General features: G+C 38.9%; 1 protein-coding gene across 5 annotated transcripts in view; it reads left to right on the top strand.

The window, feature by feature from the left end:
- LOC143706794 (centrosomal protein of 95 kDa-like) overlaps positions 1–21,457 on the top strand; it is a 256,104-nt gene that overhangs the window by 17,760 nt on the left and 216,887 nt on the right. For all 5 annotated transcript variants that reach the window (XM_077199099.1, XM_077199100.1, XM_077199102.1 and 2 more), the window contains 3 exons: positions 12,160–12,264; positions 12,477–12,590; positions 12,736–12,826. In XM_077199099.1, coding sequence (XP_077055214.1) covers positions 12,160–12,264; positions 12,477–12,590; positions 12,736–12,826 — 310 coding nt within the window. The remainder of the gene's footprint in view (positions 1–12,159; positions 12,265–12,476; positions 12,591–12,735; positions 12,827–21,457) is intronic.

Below are 21,457 nucleotides of genomic sequence, written 5' to 3'. Positions count from 1 at the left end.
GTCCGTTCACGTACAAGATCCCAGTCCTTCTCTCTCTTTCTGAACTCTCGCACCACCTGGCTTTTATCCAGTCTCCCCACGCCAATCACTACAATCAGAAAAAAGGTGTTTGTCATTTTGCACTTGACCTACTTACTTACCACTTGGCTCCGCCCCCGCTCTCCTGCTGCAGACCTCGCTGAACCACGCCCCCCTCACTACACCCTCTATTTGCAACGTATACCAGCAACAACACAAAGACCAATATGCCATACATATAACGCAAAACCAGCAACAACACACAAAGACCAATAAGGCATAGCCCTACATATAACGCAAATAGTGCGCAACGCGCCTGTGCCCAAAATGTCAACAAATATTAAAGTTTATGCAGGAGGCAAATGCCTGCTGGCATTTTTCTTTAAACAGTTATGACAGGAATTTTCCAAATAATCACATTTCACCTCCTCAAATTACTGTTGGAAATCTCTTTACGCCACTTTATGTGCGTAAAACGCACACAAATGAAAAGTCCGCAAGCACATTATATCATCAGCAAGTTCAGCATCTTAAATAACGACTAAAGAGCAAATGAAGCTTAACTTGTGTTTCAGAAGCGCGCACGGCGGGCCTTCATCGCAGCAAAGGTCTTAACTGCATCCTCTATTTCGATTCTCAGTGCCAGTTTATGTTCTATGGAGATTGTTGCCAGTCCATTAAGTCTGTTCCCTGTTCACAAAACGTTCCCTATTCAAAGCAATCAGGACGTCACATATGAAACGGCCCAGCCACCGCTGTCAGTGAGTCGCCGTATTGAAGCACTGAAGGCGCGCGCGCCGCGCCCATACCTCCGGTTCAGTTTCCCGAGCCCACAAAATGCGGCGATCGGAACATTCTGCCCCTAGCTGTACATGTAAAAGCATGTGAAGCTATTCCAGGGATATTAGAATACAAAGGGGCCATAGAACCGGTACCTCCTTCTCTGAGTGAGTCAGGCTTTTACAGCCGGTTCTATGGCCGCTTTGCGCAACAGTTTCGCGATTTCAGCGCGGCTTGTCGAAGTACTTCAAAACATTTTCGGTGTAACTGCCACGGTTCAGCTCGTCTGCGACCAATCTTTGCAACGTCGTTCTTCATTGAATTTTGATATCAGATAGAGCCGGCCAGAGCTCAGCATAATAAGTAGCCACGCTGTTCACTTGGAGGGCGGGGGCAAAAGTCGGCTTATCCAGTATGGAAATACACACAGACAATGACACGCCACGCCCCTACTGCATGCTAGAATCTCCGAAAACAAGCCGATTTCCTCCGCAAAATGTAAGCTTTTAAATATACCAATACTGCTATATCAAACATGGAGAGGCTTCTTCGTGATTTCAACTAACAGATTCTGCAAATAATTGAAATTCACAAATTTTGAAAAAAAAAACCCGCTTCTTTCTAATTTTGCTCGAAAGTTGTGCTGCCGACTTGTGTCCCTAGTTTCCGTGATCAGTCATATATCATTTGAGCAAATTTTCGACAAAATTGGACAAATTATGAAGGAGTAGTAGCAAAAAAACTGAGTTACTGTACTTTTCAAAATGGCCACTTCTGTAATGGGTGGAGGCCTAAAGTACGATATTGATTGAGATCACCATAATGAGTGGATTCAGGTGTACTGAGTTTAACTTTTCTATATATTTTTTTATTAATGTTTAGCAGATACAGGCTTTAACAGTTGACCCGAGAGCTTATCGTGATCTGCGGCTGCTCAGAACTAGGAATATGGGATAAGTGACATTAAACATCAAGAAATTGCAATTTTTTTGCGATATCAAAGGGTTCAAAAGTTATAACCTTTTCAATGTTGAATTTTTGAACTGGTGGTGGCGCAATAGAGTTGGTCCTGGAGACTCAAAATTTGGTCAAATTGGTATTCATGACCATCACTAGAAGTGTGCCAAATTTCATCATTTTGCACAGCAGATCAGCAAGCATTTAAGCACCAACAGCCGTGCAGAGCCAGAACAAAAACAGCAGAAATTGAATGTGGATGAAGAACAGATAGGTTCAGAAGTACAGATAGGATGAAATGAAAAAGAACAGAAGGTCTGATGAGAACGAGTTCACAGAATGAAGGTAAAAAACACACTTATTTCTAATCCAAGAGTAAGAAAGATTAGTACAGCTCTTACCCGGATAAAAATATTTTTTAACAAATATATTTTAATCTTCTAATTTGAATTATCTACATTAATTTTGGAAGTTTGTGCTGAGAAGCACATGTCCTTGTATAACTGATATTTTATTTTTAGTTTTATATATGAATGCATGTTTGTATATTTTTTAGGGGTGTCACGATTCTCCAAATTCTCGATTCGATTACATTTTCGACGGTTCGATACGATTCTCGATTTTTTTTTTTTTAAGCACAGGTTGCTGTTGCTCCTAACAAGCTGACATCAGTTCATCGCAATCTCACACATCTCTGTTATTATCAGTGAAGCTGACTGCACAATGAATCTTTCATAATATATAGCCTACACTTTGTTTGTTATAATTAGAGCATTTGCCAGCTTACAGAATTCAGCACTGAACAAAAAGTCCGTTTTGAGCGGTGAGGAGAGTCTATCTTAAATGCTTCTGATTGGTCATTGCGTTCAAGAAATCAACACGTATTTCTGTGATTGGCTAAATCGCTCAACGCTGCAAACATGTTATAAATAGAAACTCTGTCCTGTAAATCGTTTCTATTTTGTTTTAGTTGTTCTTGTTGCTTTTCTGCAACAGATGAAAAAAATTTATTAGTTTTTATATGTTTTATTCATAGATATTTCTAGTTTGCGGCAGTCCCGCAAATCTTTTTATTCTCCCGCACACACAGAGTGAGTGCATTACCGCCCGCGCTCGCACTCGGCCATCAAATCTAGTCCCGCGCCGCACTCTATTGCGTTGGGAGTGCACGTCTATAGATCAAGAGCCCGGCCCGAGGATAGTGACGAGAAATATCGGCCAAGTTCGGGCTCGGGCATAGAATCCAAGTTAGAGGACTCACAGCCTTTCAACACGTGTGTTTTTTTCCCGCGCCGTGATGAGTCTTTCATTGCCTCTGTCACGTGACAAATGAACAAAAGACTCGGAAGGTCAAGTATTAATGTTCCCTGTAAATTACTTTTGACTGCATTATAATGATTTCTTAATTCAGAATATGATCAAGATTTCGTTGGATGTGTTCGGGGAATTTGCCTGTTAAAAGTATAACATTTAAAGCCCCTGAAATGACTAGAAAAAAGATTAGTTAATTTTGATGAACGAGATTGAACAATAGACTCAGTAAAACGATCCGAACTTTCCATCACGGGCGCGACATGGGGGCGTGGCAGTATCAACGATTCCATTTTTTATTTCGATTTTTGAGTTTGTGAATTCATTTCGATCGATTTCGATTTAAAATCGAAATCGTGACACCCTTAATATTTTTTATTTTTATGTTTTCTACATGTTCAAAATAAAAAAATAATAATAAAGGAATAGACATGCCAACTTTATACACAATACTAAAGATGTCCCACACGGGACTCATTCCCACTATCTATGGATCATGTGCCTGTCACTCATCTCATTACGCCACTTGGCAGACATGCATCTACACAGCTGCCGAAATTCAATAGTTTAAAGTTTTCATTCAAAAAATTAAATCATCCAAAATTGGTCAGATTACTACTCATTACAATCACTACAAGTGTGCCAATTTTCCTATTTGTGGTTCATAGGGCTGCCATTGACAACCATTCTGGAAGAAGAACAATGAATTGTATGTAAAAGCACTGCATATTGTATGTGACAGCTTCAGATGATATCATTCTTAGGCACAATGCCTTGAACAGACGCAACTTCAGCATCTTTTCCTGCCACAGTACCTCATGCGGTCTGGGCACGTGTCAAACTGATGGGCGAACCGACGATCCTAAGCATCGGGATCCGTGGTGTAACACGCTGAGCTAATCACTCATGCATGTTCACCAGCCTGCTGAGGAGAGGTTTCAGTGTAAGAATGAGCACACAAAAGCAGGTTAACCAGATTAGCATGCTAAGCTAGCTTAATGCTAATTTAGCTTATGATGTGGTACATCCAATCCTGGCAAAATGGATATCCTCGGATTCGACATGACGCAAGGAATAGACACCAATTTTATGATTTTGTGACAAACTGTTCACAAGTTACAGCCTCTGAACCAAATATGGGTAGACCTTGTTAAATTTGCAACATAACTTTTTTTCCCAGTATAGCAAAAAAATCGGGAACAGTACTTCTATGCGGCTCGGTCCGAAGATCATTTGAGCAAATTTTGGACAATTTCGGACAAATTTTGAAGGAGTAGCGAAATAACTTTTTTCATTCACTCCAATATGGCGGCCAGTCACATTGTTGAAAAATAGCATATGATATATCGTTGAAATCGGCATAAGCCAAGGAATATATTGACATAAAGAAATCAAATTTCAAGCAATGTTAGCAAAAGTTATAAGCGTTTTTTCAAAAAACAATGATATCTCTGGAACACTAGGTGGCGCTATGATCAAACTTCCCAGGTACCTTCGGGCCATGCTAATGATGATCCATACCAAATTTGGTGAAGACATTTCAAATAGTTTAAAAGATATTGCAAATTATGACAATTCAAAATGGCGGACACGTGGTACATCCCATCATGGCAAAATCGATATCCACAGATTCGGCATGATGCAAGGAATCCATAGATACCACACTTATGGTGTCTATAGATTACAAACTATTCAAAAGTTATTGGCCAAAATAGCAATTTTTCATATCTCATGAACCGTAGCTGGCGCTATTCCCAACTTTGGCATGGAACCTCAAAACATGCTTCCGAAGAAGTGTACCAATTTTCGTTTCGATTGATCAAACTTTGGCCGAGAGACAGCCTCTTAGCCAATTTTGGGTGGACCTCATTAAGTTTGCGACATCATAACTGTTTATTTTCCAGTATAGCAAAAAAATCGCTCAGTCCGAAGATCATTTGAGCACATGTTTGGACAAAATTGGACAAAATTTGAAGGAGTAGCGAAAAAACTGAATACTGTACATTTCAAAATGGCCACTACTTTAATGGGCAGGGTCTTAATGTAAGGTCCCTTCGGGGCTTTGCCCCTAATAAAAAGAAAACTAACAGATACAATAGGGGCCTTCCCCTTCGGGGCTTGGCCCCTAAAAAGAAAATTAACAGATACAATAGGGGCCTTCCCCTTTGGGGCTTGGCCCCTAATAAAAAGAAAAACTAACAGATACAATAGGGGCCTTCCCCTTTGGGGCTTGGCCCCTAATAAAAAGAAAAACTAACAGATACAATAGGGGCCTTCCCCTTCGGGGCTTGGCCCCTAATAATAAAACTAACAGATACAATAGGTGCCTCAGCCCCTTCGGGGCTTGGCCCCTAATAAGATAAAATAATCTAACTACAAGCAACAGCCCAAATAAATAAAATAGAGCAGAGATTCAAATAAAATAAACAGTGCTTTTCATGTTTTTCAGGTATTAAACAGTAGTTTTCAGGTACAGAAATCGAATAAAGTAAAGAAATATAAAGTAACATTGCATATAATTTTCACTGTATAAATATTAATCATTGTTGAAGTTACAAAAGCGATTCGGTCAAAAGCATTGGATTTTACCTTTGCATGCGTTCGTTTCCACTTGTGGTGGGTTCAGAGAAATGTCTACTCGGAAGATAGCAAGGTGAGGGAGTATTTTGAAAGCCTACACAAAACCTTTCACTTTTCTTCTATGTCATGTCAAACTAATTATTATTATTTTATTAATTACTATTATTTAATTATAAATTAAACTTGCTTATAGGCTTGTTACTACTGGTTATGAGGGACAATACGGTATTTACTTTTATATCGGATTAATAGAGCAACATGTAGTGTCTGGACCAATCACACACACACACACAGATTGTTGGTTTTGTCTAGTGAAAGGTCCGGCAAACTCACTCTCCCAGCAAGGATCTGTCTAACTTCCCCCGAAGCTAACACCACTGGCAGAACTCGGACACTCACAGTATCCTGTTACATAGATAAGACCCCTTTTTACGACCTCAAAGAGGGAATTCCTGAGAGATGTGACTCTTAAGGCATAAAAAAAAAAGTTTGGTTTGGTGTGTTGTCAGTTGAGGTCATGGGTCGGTAGGGACTTTTTTTTTTTTTTCAGTGGCAGCAAGGGATAGGAAGGAAATTATTATTCTTTTTTTAAATTTTAATTTACAGTAGCGATGGATAAGCTACTCTATTTTTTCATAACAAGCATACCTGTACATGTACTCTACCACCTTGTGTGTCCCAGCATGTTTCACACACACATACACCCTGATTTTAAATGTGTGCGCGGGGGCAAACGGGGTTGCCTTATTGTAAAGTGTTACCGATTAGTTATACATCGATTCAGACGTCTCGTGAGTTCAGTGTTGGAAAGATCAGTTGTTTTAATCATTCATTAAAACGAATCGGTTCAAATGAGTCATTAGTTCGCGAATTAGACGTGTCATTATCCGACGTGTGCGCATTGTGTGATTATCACGGCGGTTAGGACATCCCACAAGATTTGTGTCATCACAGAAAACATTTCATCACTGGATAGTTTTTTTGTTTATTTAAAGTGTGGTTTATATGTCAGCTGAATGTGTGGAACACTTTTCAGAGAAGATAAGGCAACGTATTTTAGCACAATTCCCACCCAGCGGTAATTCAGGAAAAAATAAATCTCTGAATGCTCCACATGAAACTTTAGTCTTCCGACCTTGCCATCGTGTCGATTTATTTTCATTAATATGTGCGAGGGAGAGAGAGCAAGACAGTGCTTAGTTTTGAGACGGAGAAGCCTATACTTTCGCCTGGCTCCGCAGAGAGAGTGCGTGCGCGCGACCGGGGCTCTCTCTCTATCTCTGCTCGTTCAGTTCATGTGCCCTGTCACGAGTGCAGCAGTGCATCTACATGACAACAACGATGTGTGAACGCCCGTGGCTGCCTCGTTTGTTCGCATCGCTGGAGGACAACAGGCTAAACAAATACGGTGCTGTACAAAAACGTAAATTATAGTTCGCCTCAATGTTTTTTATTTGTGTATTTATTTAATTTGTATTATTTCTTCCCCAAGCTCATAAAATAAATTTGGGTCGCACAGAAATTGACAGGGTCGGTCGAAAACCGGAACCAAACAAATTTTTTTTTTTTATGCCTAATGAATTCTTACTGCGAAGGAGAAAAAACCCCTGCTAATCCTATATTTTCCATATATACAACCACTTGAGAAATGTATAAACACGTATCTAATTTTCCCATCTCATGATTTTCCTTTTATGTTTTTTTTTCTTCTTGTAAACTCTAATGGGTTAATGTTACAGACTTTGCATACAAATGTGAACCATATTTGGTCTCTATAAACTCCAATCTTCGTTCCCCATTTGTTAATTTACATTACATTTAGTTAACTTTGTGACGCATGGGTATTATAAGAATCTTGAAGATTCTTTCTCTTAAACACCCAATGAAATAACAGATTCAAATTTGCTGCCTGAACACAAAGAGTCATAAAATCTCCCTCCAAAGGGACAACTTCTGATTGGCTCACACACCCCCAGAGGGTGTGCCATCTTCACCCTTTTAAAAATCACTGATCAAGATCAGTCTCTCTCTCTCTTGGTTTTTGGAGTTTCTGGACGCTCTTGGCTCTCTGAGCCCCCGTTGACTTTCTCTTGGTCCTTCCTGAGAAGTCCTGATGTGAAGATGATGCTAAACTAGAAGTGTTCTAAGGACCCCCCCCAAGCTTGTGCCAGGCTGCGGCCTTGTCTTTCCATTCACCAAAGATCCTCTGACTCCAACTGGTTCTCTCTCTCATCAAGACTAAATCAGCAAAGATCAACTGGACTCTCAACAAATTGCATCAGGACAGTATAATTCAAATGGGCGAGACATGCAAGTATCAAACTTGGTCTCATTATTCGATACATGAAGTATCCTTACCCCTTTTAATGAAGGGTGTGTTAGAACTATACTGATGGTTTGCTCAAGGCTGTTGATCTGCTGAATTTCAAACAATGCTTTAACTTATTGCTTTCCTGTATTCTGCTTCGCCTCTCTTTCCCTTGGTAAACTGTATGTATGTGTATTTTAGAGTAGCTTAAATGTTTAGTCTAGTTAATAAAGTCTTGTTCATATCACATGTAAAGTTGTCCGTGTCTCAAGCTCATATCTGGAAGTCAATAATCATATCTATCTTGAGTACTTGCTCTTAGTAGTACTTGGTAAGAAAGACATTTCCCATGCCATGGAAATGTACATTTCTATTAATTAATTAATTGAGGCGGTTCTCCTCTGGCCAAACGAACCAACATAGTGTGGTTATGATTCCAGGTTGCATTACAAGTCAGACTGGATTGGTATCATAATTCAGAATATTTCATCATAACTTTAAATGGTGTTAAAGCAAACTGTTCCCCTTTAAAATAGCTAAGTACAAATATAGAAGTTGTGTTCCTCCGTTATTTTAGGTATATTTTACACGTAGTAAAATAAATTGTATGTGCTGCTTATAGACACCTGACAAATAATGGTTTAAGCGACAGATGCTGCTCTCATTTCACTCGCACAAAAACTAATGGAGAAATTAATAGAAATATACTGGGGAAATGATGAGGATTGATGTCTCGGTTGATGCTAGTTCCGAACAATAGATCTTGATGAGGGTACAGTGTTCCACCAAGAAAAAGATGGTGGTTTGCTAGGCTGCTTAAGGTAAACCACACCATGTTCATTCGAACTGCCCACCGACTGAGCCTGGTTTCTCCCAAGGATTTTTTCTACATTTCTGTCGCCTGATGGAGTTTGGGTTCCATGCCACTGTCACCTTTTGGCTTGCTTGTTGGGGGCACTTAATATTAGGCAATATTATTGATTTTTTTTAAAGAACTGAATTGTGCTCAATGATGACTTTTCTCCAGAGCTGCTTTATAGATGAATGTAGCTCATTTTATAATTGATAAATTATACAGTCATTGAACTGAACTGAATCAACATTGAACTGACCTCAGCTGAACAATGACACTATTGAATTTTGTTGCATCATTGAGTGTTACTTTTCTGTTTATTACTGTAAAGCTGCTTGAAAACAGTCTGTATTGTATAACGCGCTATTTAACCCTCTGGGGTCGGCGGTATCGCGGGCGATACCAGCTCACTTTTTTCCTTATCAGTGCAAAAGTGACTCAAATTACTCTGTTGATTTTGATCTTACATATAAGTGCTGTACATCATTACTAGGGCTGCAACTAACGATTATTTTGATAATCGATTAATCGGACGATTATTTTTTCGATTAATCGATTAATCGGATAGAAATTAAATTAGATTTTTTTTTTATTATAACTAAATAAAACCGTAAATCAGGGTATTTATGTGTAAAAGTGTACTTTAAAAAGTGCAAAAGCCACACACACATTGAGTTTTACTAATATCAATATTTGCATTGTTTTTAATGATAATTGCTGATGGCAAGTTGACAAACATGATTATTGTTAAAAAAATGATATCCAACATATTATGTTTTAACACAATTTTTGTTAAAACAAATTTACACAGACATGTTGTTCAGATGTGAATATCTGAACTAAAAACAAACTAAAAACATCTAAAATGTATAATTCATTTAATTTTTATTTAAAATTAATTATATATAAGGAATATAAGGATAAAGAATATAATATATATTATATATATAATATATAAAAGAATATAATATAAGGATAAATTGATTAAATAAATATAGAAAGACTGAAAACAATTGTGTGAATGTAGAGCCGCAGTAGATCGCGTTTGAAAAACAATTAAAACTTAGTAGACAAATGCTATAAAAAGTGAACGGAATGGAGGTAACGTTACCCAGCAAGCTAACAGGCTTGAGTAAAGGACAGGAGAAATTATGCATTAGTGCACAAGCATTTGCTGAAAACCACTGAGTACAGTGACTAAAAAACAATATTTTACTGCTGCTGTTATTAACTGCCTTTATATTTAGTGCTTCGCTTTGTAAAGACCGTTTTAATTTAACCTATTTCTGCGGTAGCGCTATTTTAATCCATCACTTACGTTGCGAGCGAACTGATTGCACAACCTGATGCTCGAGACAAAATACAGACATCCCGGAAGTCCCGGGAGTCTCCCGCATATTGATTGCGGCTCCCTGATGCCCGCGAATTAGTTCAAACTCCCGAAATCTAGAGCGCGCAAGCAAGAGCGCGCATGCGAGACAGAAGAGACTGCTCCAAACCGTGTAGCGCGCGCGCTCGGCAGAGCGCCTGAGGGAGAGAGACCTTGCGTGTGTGTGCGTACCAGTAAACGCTCCCCGTGACGTAAGCAGACCAACTAATCAATAATGACATTCGTTGACAACGATTTTCATAATCGATTATAATCGATTTTATCGATTAGTTGTTGCAGCCCTAATCATTACATCCTGTTAAGTGTCTATTTTTTTGTGGGTACTCACAATAAAAACAAAGTGTTGTGCTTTTTGTCAAATAAAGAAAAATAAACATGATGCGCGTTTTACCTTCTCTCGTCAGTGAGGTCCATTCTGAAAACCGTCCGAAAAATGAACTGCAACTCTGTCAATACTTGTCACAGAGATACGAGAGATTTCTCTTTATGAAGCTGAAATGCTCTTCTTTTAAATGAAGTAATTTATATAAAAAACAAATATTCTCAGTTTATGTAATCTGTATGAAAAGAGAGAGATGTCAGTCTTTTTCTTTCCAGCTCATTATACCTCATTACACGTTAATGTGCCACGCCCATGGAGAGGGCGCGGTATTCAAACGCAAATGATCTAAGGCAAGCCATGCAAACATGCAAACGCCCACCAGCTGGATTATAAAACGCATCGTGTTTAGTAAGTATCTTACTAGAGCTGTGTACACAGCGTATCCTTTCACTGTGAGGAATAATACTATCTAATAACCCTGGAAAATGTATCAAAAGTGCTGGTATCAAAAGTGCTGGTAGTTTCATTTCGAGGAGCAACGGATCCAGCTGATGTTGTAAGTCATTTATTCTTAAGTGCTTTGTTCTAATCGCGATATTGAATAGTGTCTATAAAGCGCAAAAAGACTGTTTAAATATGAATTGCGTGTCTGTGTGACACGTAATGCGTAATGAGGTATAATGAGCTGGAAAGAAAAACACTGACATCTCTTTTCATAAAGATTACATAAACTGAGAATATTTGTTTTTTTTAATAGAAATTACTTCATTTAAAAGAGAATTTCAGCTTCATAAAGAGAAATCTCTCGTATCTCTATGACAAGTATTGACAGAGCTACAGTTCATTTTTCGGACGCGTTTCAGAATGGACCTCACTGACGAGAGAAGGTAAAACGCGCATCATGTTTATTTTTCTTTATTTGACGAAAAGCACAACACTTTGTTTTTATTGTGAGTACCCACAAAAAAATTGACGCGTAACAGGATGTAATGGTGTACAGCACTTATATGTAAGATCAAAATCAACAGAGTAATTTTAGTCTCTTTTGCACTGATAAGGAAAAAAGAGAGCTGGTATCGCCGCTTTGTTTACTACAGTTATACAGCGCAGCGCGTGTCTGTGCCGTTCATTCACTCTCGCATCTACATTAGTAAACATGTTATTAAATTTACATGAACACATCCAAACTATATTGCTAAGGCCTACTAAGATGAGTAAAAATAGACTGAAATATGTTGAAATAAAATGTCTGTATAAGCAACAACTTAGTAACATAAAGCCTATTTTTGAAAGCAACTTCTTAATTAAATATCGGTCTACCTTTAAGTGCGTATGTTATACCATTTACATAATGTTCTGGTGGACAGTGGCACAAGATATAGCAACACGCTCCGCAACAATGTCAGTGGTACATGACGCAATCCATCTGCACGTCATAAGTTTTAGTGCCATGATCCACTGGCACATGCCAACTGGATATGCCACTAATCACACCGATGGCTTATGTGTGTAAGATGCCATGCAACTTAGTGTTAATATTGCTTCTCTTTGGCTTGGTTATTGCCCAAAATGAAGAGAAAGATTATAACCTGATTGTATTATGATTGTGAAACTCATTTTCGTGGCCTTTTCTTCCTCAGATTGTGTAGCTGCTGAACGTCAGGAAGATGACATCCACAATGTGCAATCTGTAATTGACTCGCTGGCCTTAGACTACCTCCAGATTAGTTTATCTCATATCACCGGTAAGGCATGTTTCACTGTCTGTCTCACTTTTCATGGTCTCTAATCACTTGTCATTGGAGAAGGAAATGATCGCATGTTATCTAAAAAGTGTCTTCCCAAACACTGAGAATTTGAAAAATGCCTGTTAAGGGCAGTCAGAGGACAATGTTTCTATTCTTAATGTAGATTGTAGCTTCATGTACAATGTGTAACACATGCTTTCTCTCTTTAGGTGAGAATGTAGTCAGAGGAGAAAAAGAATCCATCAGAAACCTGTTGGAGATTTTTGATGGTCTGCTAGACTACCTCATAGAACAGCAAAGTGATGAGGAGCCCCAACTTATAGGTGATTTATATCGCACATTTGTTAGTGCTCATCATCTGAACCAAAGGACTGAGATTACCAGGTGTTCCAAATTTTGTAAAATGCCAATGATGCATAATTTTGCAGCTAAACAATATGTACAAATTCTCGTCATGCACATATTCAGGGCTTAATGGAAAAAACAGTGCTGCCACTGCAACTCTTCAACCTCGGAATCAGGACAGAGACATTACACAGTGTCAGGCCTTCAGCATTCAGTAAGTGGTACAGAGATAATTGTGGGGGTTCACTTTCTCTGTTGCACTAGCAGGTTTTCCACTGTCTGCCCAGTGCGAGCCAGGGTTACCTATGGGCCTAAACATTTTTCATACATCATAAATGACTTGAAAATTAAATGAAAATATAGCTGCGAGCAGCGATGACGGGCCCAAGCCTGTGGCACCGCCACCCCGATGCCTTACCTTAAAGGATCTGGGGTGGCGGTGCCACCGGCTTGGGCCCATCATAGCTGCTATATATATATATATATATATATATATATATATATATATATATATATATATATATATATATATAATATATATATATATATATATATGTATGTATATGTGTATAATATATTATATAATTTAATAATATATATATTATTACTATATAAATATATATATTATGTATGTATGTGTATAATATATTATATAATTTAAAAATATATATATTATTACTATATAAATATAATGTGTGTTTTTGTGTGTATATATATATATATATATATATATATATATATATATATATATATATATATATATATATATATACAGGGTTCCCGCGGATCCTTAAAAAGTCTTAAAGTCTTAAATTAGATTTTTAAAATTTAAGGCCATAAAAAGTCTTATAAAGTCTTATTTTTACTTATGAAAGGTCTTAAATTTTAGATGACACTTCGACTTAGACATATCTAAATGTTTTCCAAATTAAAACTATCTAATTAGCGTAGTATTATTTTTTATTATTCTATCTTTGTGGATTTGCTTGTTCACGTGACAATTCGCATCACATTCGCGGCCGGCAGAATAACGTCTGTCTCCTGCACGCGAGAGGAGAGAAGAAGAAAGTTGGCAAATGTCAGTTCAGTAGTAAGTTCATTCTTTGTGCGTAGGGGTGTGCGATGTGTATTGTCTACTATGATATTGTAATCATTGTTTTAACGATGTACGAGGCACTGTGAGCTGACATCGCATTTGTCTCTCGTGCTTTCACTGCGTGATGTGTGCAGTTATAGGTAGGCCTATGTCCCCAAATTAGTTTTTGTCTTATATTTATATTAGGTTCTTATATTAGAATATCACATCAGTAAGAGTGCCGTTTTCCCGTGCACAAGTGTGATATTTTGTTATACAATAGTTAAATTAAAAATAAATTAACATTGTGAGTTACTTTTTAGACACCATATTGACAATATTATTTGTTTTCCCTTTATTTCGCTGACGAGAATTTCAAAATGAAACCGTAGCAGAGTCTAATGCAACAGACAGCGATGATTTCTTGACTGAAATCCACGTTTTAAACGAGTCATTTTAACGATTCAATGAACAATCACTTGTTTCTTTCCCGAATGAATCAGCCGTTTGAACAAATCGGTTGAATGAATGAATGACTCCAACTCGCTTACGGTATTAAAACAGTGACTTGCTGCCGCCTACTGGCGGTTTTAGTTTCATATTTAAAGTACCCTTTAATTAAAACGTTAAAATTAGAAATCATTTCATATTTAAATATTGAATATGGATTTTTTTAAAAACTATCTCATAGCTTTATTTATGCAATTGTAAATGGAGTGTAAATATTAATGCCTCTTCTGATGCTGCTTCTGTGTCTCCTCTGCACTGCAAAGATGGATTTTGATTGAATGATTTAATTTGACTGGTAACGGTGGTACTGTATAATTATTGTGTAATTAAGTATTATTGTATAAATAAGTATAATTACTGTATTTTAATTTGAATAATTTGAATGTTAGTATTTGAAATAAAAGGTGATGCAGAACTCTAAATAAGTTTAGAATAAATGTCCATATATAGGTGAAAATGCCCCTGGAAATCAATTTAAGGTGGCAAATATTGCACGTTAATTAATCATTTCTGTCACTGCTGTGAACTGACCACTGCATAGAATATGAAAAATATGAATATCTTTGTGAGTCTGCTGTCAACAACAGGCCTAAACCAGCCATTGCACCAGCACAAAAACACAATCAGTAAAATATCATCTAATTATTATCAACAAAACGTTTAAAATATCGAGATATATTTTTGTCAATATTGCACACCCCTAATGTACGGTCTTAATTTTGATTTCTTCAAGTCTTAAAAAGGTCTTAAAAAGCCTTAAATTTGACTTTAAAAAGTGTGCAGGAACCCTGTATATATATATATATATATATATATATATATATATATATATATATATATATATATATATTTATATACACAGTGCCCTCCACAATTATTGGCACCCCTGTTTAAGATGTGGTCGAGGACTTCGAAAAATTCTCCTTTTTTTTTAAAAACAACATAGAACTCAAATGCAAAAAAAGAGAAAAATACAACCTTTTATTTAAGTACATTACTTTGGTGGTAAAATAAAATAAAATTACACATTAAAAAAAATCACATAAAAAAAAAAAACTTGAAATCATATATCCCACAATTATTGGCACCCCTGATGTCAATACTTTGTACAACCCCCTTTTGCCAACAAGACAGCACTTAATCTCCTCCTATAACATTTCACAAGATTGGAGAACACAGAGAGAGGGATCTTTGACCATTCTTCTTTGCACAATCTTTCTAGATCATCCAGTGTCCTGGGTCCTCTCTTATGCACTCTCCTCCTTAGCTCGCCCCACAGGTTTTCGATTGGGTTGAGGTCTGGGGACTCAGATGGCCATGGGAGGACCTTGAGTTTGTGACTGCTGAACCATTTTTGTGTAGATTTTGCCACATGTTTTGGATCATTATCCTGCTGAAAGACCCAATGACGACCCATCTTCAGCTTTCTGACAGAGGCCATCAGGTTTTTATTTAAAATGTCCTGGTAGTTCAAAGCATTCATAATGCCATGCACCCTAACAAGGTTCCCAGGGCCTTTGGAAGAGAAACAGGCCCACAGCATCACAGATCCTCCACCATACTTCACGGTGGGCATGAGGTGCTTTTCGGCATACTCATCTTTTGTTTTACGCCAGACCCACTTAGAGTGTTTGTTGCCAAAAAGCTCAATCTTTGTCTCATCTGACCAAAGCACACGATCCCTGTTGAAGTCCCAGTGCCGCTTAGCAAACTCCAGACATTTACGTTTGTGAGTGTTAGTGAGAAAAGGCTTTTTCCTTGCATGCCTCTCAAACAGCTTGTTGGCATGTAGAGAGAGTCTGATGGTTGTTTTGGAGACTTTGTGACCCCAAGATGCCACTCTTTGATGCAATTCTGTGACAGTGAGCTTTGGACTTTTTTTTTTACTTCTCTTACCATCCTCCTCACTGTGCGTTGTGGCAAGATAAACTTGAGACCTCTTCCAGCCTTGTTTGGCACTGTTCCAGTTGTTTTAAACTACTAAATGATTCCTCTGACTGTAGATACGGGCAAGTTAAGGCGAGTGGCTATTTAGGGCCCAAGCCTTGAAAAGGCGAAGGCCCTATTCTTTTCCTTAGGATTATTAGGGCCCAAGCCTTGAAAAGGCGAAGGCCCTATTTTTTTTCCCTAAGGATTGTTCTTTTTATTAGGGCCCAAGCCTTGAAAAGGCGAAGGCCCTATTGTTTTCCTAAGTATTATTAGGGCCCAAGCCCTGAAAGGGTGCAGAGCCCTATTGTTTTCCTTAGGATTTTTTTTCTCTTTTATTTTTCTTACGACTATTAAGGCACTTTTGGGGCCCTTAACGTGCCCGAAAACTCTTGAAACTTTGCACGCGGGTCAGAACCCGCGGCCATCAGGGTCGGGCTGAAGATGGTACCCGGGCGTGGCAGGGGGGCTAGACAGCGCCCCCTGAAACGGGGTCCGAAAACTTGGTCCATAAATCAAACACGCTTGGAGAATGTAAGAATATGAAACTCTGTACACATATAGATCTCATCTGTTCATATATACTTCATACTCTTACTTTTTACCCCAGCCCAACAGGAAGTCGGTTATTTAGGGTTGTTTGTAAAACGCATGCAATGGAATTTAAAGTACTTCTCCTAGAGAATTCAAAGAAATGGCACGAAACTCGGTCAGCATGAAGTCAATACATTGAGGATGAAAAATTGCCAGGGGATTTTTGATATCTCGAATGGTTTGGCCGTGGCGAGGAAACGAAATTATGGCGAGAAACGTGAAACAGGAAGTGTGTTATAACTTCAGCATACATTAACTGATCTTGATGAAACTTCAGCAGTGTGTTCGATGTAAGAGGCCGATCACATGGATGTGACTATTGTGAGTCAAAGTCATAGTGCCACCAACTGGCAGCAGGAAGTGTGTCACTTTCACAATGCTTTGAAATCACCCTCTTATTTTTACCCGATTTGCTTCAAACTTCATCTGTATAATGTAAACACATGCCAGATGTAGACCTGTGAAAGGATTATTTAATATCTAAGATAATGTTGCCTTGGCAACACATCAAACTTTAATATTCATGTTTGATGCTTTTGAGACTCTTAGCATGCTTGAAATTGCATGAAACTCGATAGACACATCACATTTATTAGCCAGTAGACATGTGCAAAGTTTCAGAAACGGGTGTGGTGAGGGGCTCAGTAGCACCACCTTTAGTCAAACATGGGGTATTAGTTTTACCTACAGTAACAAAAATCGGTATGTATATTGTTCTCCTCGAGCCGGACAACATTCTAATTTACAGTCATTAGCTCTGACCAACAGGAAGTCAGATATTTTGGTTTGAATGTGATTTTCAGGAGAATTTTCTCCCTCCTTCTCCCTCAGTCAAATTCCCCAAACCCCACACACAGAGACAATTATTTTAATGGTGTTCAAGGTTTCAGGGGCTTTTGGGGCCCTTAACGTGCTTGAAAACTCTTGAAAACCCAGGGCCATCAGGGCCGAGCTGAAGCTGGTACCCGGGCGTGGCAGGGGGGCTCAACAGCGCCCCCTTGAATGGGGTCCCCAAAACTTGGTCCATAGATCAAAGACGCTTGCATGAATTAATATGAAACTCAGTACACATATAGATCTCATCGGGCCGAACAAATTTCCCTCGGTCAAGTTTTACGCCAGCCCAACAGGAAGTCGGCTATTATGGGTTGTTTGGAGAACGCTTGCTCTGGAATTTGAAGTACTTTTCCTAGAGATTGCATCCGCCGTTCGATCGCGCCCGCGCCTCTCTCTCTCAAACACGCACACACACACAGTTCGATCACGCGCGCCTCTCTCTCAAGGCGGAGTGTGTGCATGAGCGTGAGAGAGGCGCGCTGGCGCGATCGAACTGTATGTGTGTGTGAGAGAGCGAGAGAGGGGGGCGGGGGCGCGATCGAACTGTGTGTGAGTGAGGGAGGCGCGGGCGCGATCGAACTGTGTGTGTGAGAGAGCGAGAGAGAGAGAGGCGCGGAAATCATTATATACGGAAATCAATTATTTATAATTCAGATGAGAATAAAGTTAGTGTTAATTAAAATTAAGGAACATTTAGTTTGCCTTTTCTGTTTTAATGATATTCAGAACAGAAAGAGACAACATAATGATGAATAATCTTAAGATATTATATCGTATGTTATGTGTTGTGAATACACCCATGTTAAACATTAAAATTTACTTCCATTGCATATCATAGGACACATAAGAGTAAAATATAATTACATTAATAAACCTGTACAAAGACCTCCAGATAAATACTGGGCTTCTATATTTACACATTTAAGTGCTGAAAAATATATTGAGCTATGACATCCTATGACATATAAAATTATTCTATATTTAAATTTTCTCATATATGTGGCTATTGTGGTTCAAGATCATAGGCCCTGTCCCAAATGGCACACTTCATATGAATACTCGGTCTTGTGTACTTATTTCATGTGTCCGTTAAATCCATGAGACCCATGGATGAGGTGTCTCATTTTTCATTTTAGGTTTCAGAAGGTTGCTCACACATACTTTGTGGTTGATATGTGCCCTCGATGCGCACTTGATGCACCCAAACTGATGCAAGCTCTACAGCACACTTCTTTTCGGCAATCAAAGCAGGGTTCCGTTTTTGCACTTCGTGCACAATAACCCTAAAGGCACCAGGGTGGCGGTGCCACAGTCTTCTTTTTATATATATATATATAAGCTGTGAGCAGCGATGAAGGGCCAAAGCTGGCGGGACCGCCACCCCGGTGCCTTTAGGTAACTAAAGGAACCGGGGTTGCGGTGCCACCGGCTTGGGCCCGCAATCGCTGCTCGCAGCTATATTTATTCTTCTTCTTCTTCTTTTTAGGGCCCAAGCCTTGAAAAGGCGAAGGCCCTATTGTTTTCCTTAGGATTATTTATTATTAATATTATTATTATTATTATTATTTTACTACCTTTTGGGCACTTTTGGGGCCCTTAACGTGCTCAAACTCTTGAAACTTTGCACACGGGTCAGAACCCGCGGCCATCAGGGCCGGGCTGAAGCTGGTACCCGGGCGTGGCAGGGGGGCTCGACAGTGCCCCCTTGAAGTGGTAAAATATCTTGGTCCATAAATCAAACACGCTTGCATGTAATAATATGAAACTCGGTACACATATAGATCTCATTGGTTCATATATCCTTCGTACTTTTACTTTTTACGCCAGCCCGACAGGAAGTCGGCTATTATGGGTTGTTTGGAAACTCATGCTCAGGAATTTGAAACACTTCTCCTAGGGAATTCACCCGATCGTCACCAAACTCGGTGTGCATGAAGTCAAGACATTGAGGATGAAAAATTGCCAGGGGATTTTTGATATCTCGAACGGTTTGGCCGTGGCGAGGAAACTAATTTATGGCGAATAATGGAAACAGGAAGTGTGTTATAACTTCTGCATACATTGACTGATCTTGATGAAACTTCAGCAGTGTGTTCGCTGTAAGAGGCCGATCACATGGATGTGACTATTGTGAGTCAAAGTTATAGCGCCACCAACTGGCAGCAGGAAGTGTCTCACTTTCAAAATGCTTTTAAATCACCCTCTTATTTTTACCCGATTTGCTTAAAACTTTGTGTATAATGTAAACACACGGCAGATGTAGACCTGTGAAAGAATTATTGATATCTTAGATACTGTTGCCGTGGTAACGCATCAAACTTTAAGATTATTTTTTGATGCTTTTGAGACTCTTAGCATACTTGAAATTGCATGCAACTCGACAGACACATCACATTTATTAGCCAGTAGACATGTGCAAAGTTTCAGAAACGGGCGTGGTGCAGGGGCTCAGTAGCGCCATCTTTTGACAAAAGAGGGGGAGTTAGGTCTATACTTTTATCTACAATCTTAAAACTCAGTATGTATATTCTTCATATCGAGCTGGACAACTTTCTAATTTACAGATATCAGCTCAGACCAAGAGGAAGTCAGATATTTTGGTTTGAATGTGGATGTTTTGGAGAATTTTCTCTTCCTCTCTCTCTGACCCTACGTCTCTCCGTGTGTTTGGGGGGAGGGGGATTTGTCTGCTGAGTGAGAATGCTTTTATTTTTGTTTTTCAAGGTTTTGGGGCCCTTAACATGCTCAAACTCTTGAAACTTTGCACACAGGTCAGAACCCGCGGCCATTAGGGCCGGGCTGAAGCTGGTACCCGGGCGTGGCAAGGGGGCTCGACAGCGCCCCCTGGAATGTGATTCGAACACTTGTCCATATATCAAACATGCTTGTATGTAATAATATGAAACTCTGTATATATTTAGATCTCATCGGGCCGAACAACTTTCGTGCTCTAAGTTTAACGACAGCTCAACATGAAGTCAGCTATTATGGGTTGTTTGGAAAATGCATGCTTTTATTTTTTATATACTTCTCCTAGAGAATTAATCCACTGGTCTCTTCCAGTGATAGTTTAAACACAAAATCATAAATAGGGTCAACTGTCCTCTTGTGTCCAAAATTATATTTATATATAAATATATTACGTATGTGACTGAGGATGTTGTGTTTTATAGCGAGTGTACACAAATATAAGTAAACAGTTTGCAGTCTGAATGATGTCCTGTATGAAAAAAAATGACGGAGTATGTTTCCACTGTTCACACACACACACAGTTCGATCGCGCCCGCGCACACACACACACACATACACACACACACAGTTCGATCGCGCCCGCGCTTCTCTCTCTCTCTCTCTCTCTCTCTCTCTCACTCTCGCTCTCACTCTCACTCTCACACACACACACACACACACATACACACACACACAGTTTGATGGCACACGCCTCTCTCTTTAGCTGGAGTTTGTGTGTGTGTGCGCGCGAGAGAGAGAGAGAGAGAGAGAGAGAGAGAGAGAGAGAGAGAATGTGTGTTATAACTTTGTACATTAATTGATCTTGATGAAACTTCAGCAGTGTGTTCGTTGTAAGAAGCCGGTCACATGGATGTGACTATTGTGAGTCAAATTTATAGCGCCACCAACTGGCAGCAGGAATTGTCACTTTCAAAATGCTTTTAAATCACCCTCTTATTTTTACCCGATTTGCTTCAAACTTTATGTGTATAATGTAAACACGCCAGATGTAGACCTGTGAAAGGATTATTGATATCTTAAATACTGTTACCATGGCAACGCATCAAACTTTAATATTCTTTTTGGATGCTTTTGAGAACATTCTTCAAATTGCATGAAACTCGACAGACAAATCTCATTTATTACCTAGTAGACATGTGCAAAGTTACAGA

The sequence above is a fragment of the Siphateles boraxobius genome, unplaced genomic scaffold (assembly GCF_051911475.1).
Source record: "Siphateles boraxobius isolate OS27281-9 unplaced genomic scaffold, OSU_SipBor_1 41, whole genome shotgun sequence".
Lineage (NCBI taxonomy): Eukaryota > Metazoa > Chordata > Actinopteri > Cypriniformes > Leuciscidae > Siphateles > Siphateles boraxobius.
The sequence above is the reverse complement of the archived record's forward strand: the minus strand, read 5'-3'. Positions and strand labels throughout refer to the sequence as shown.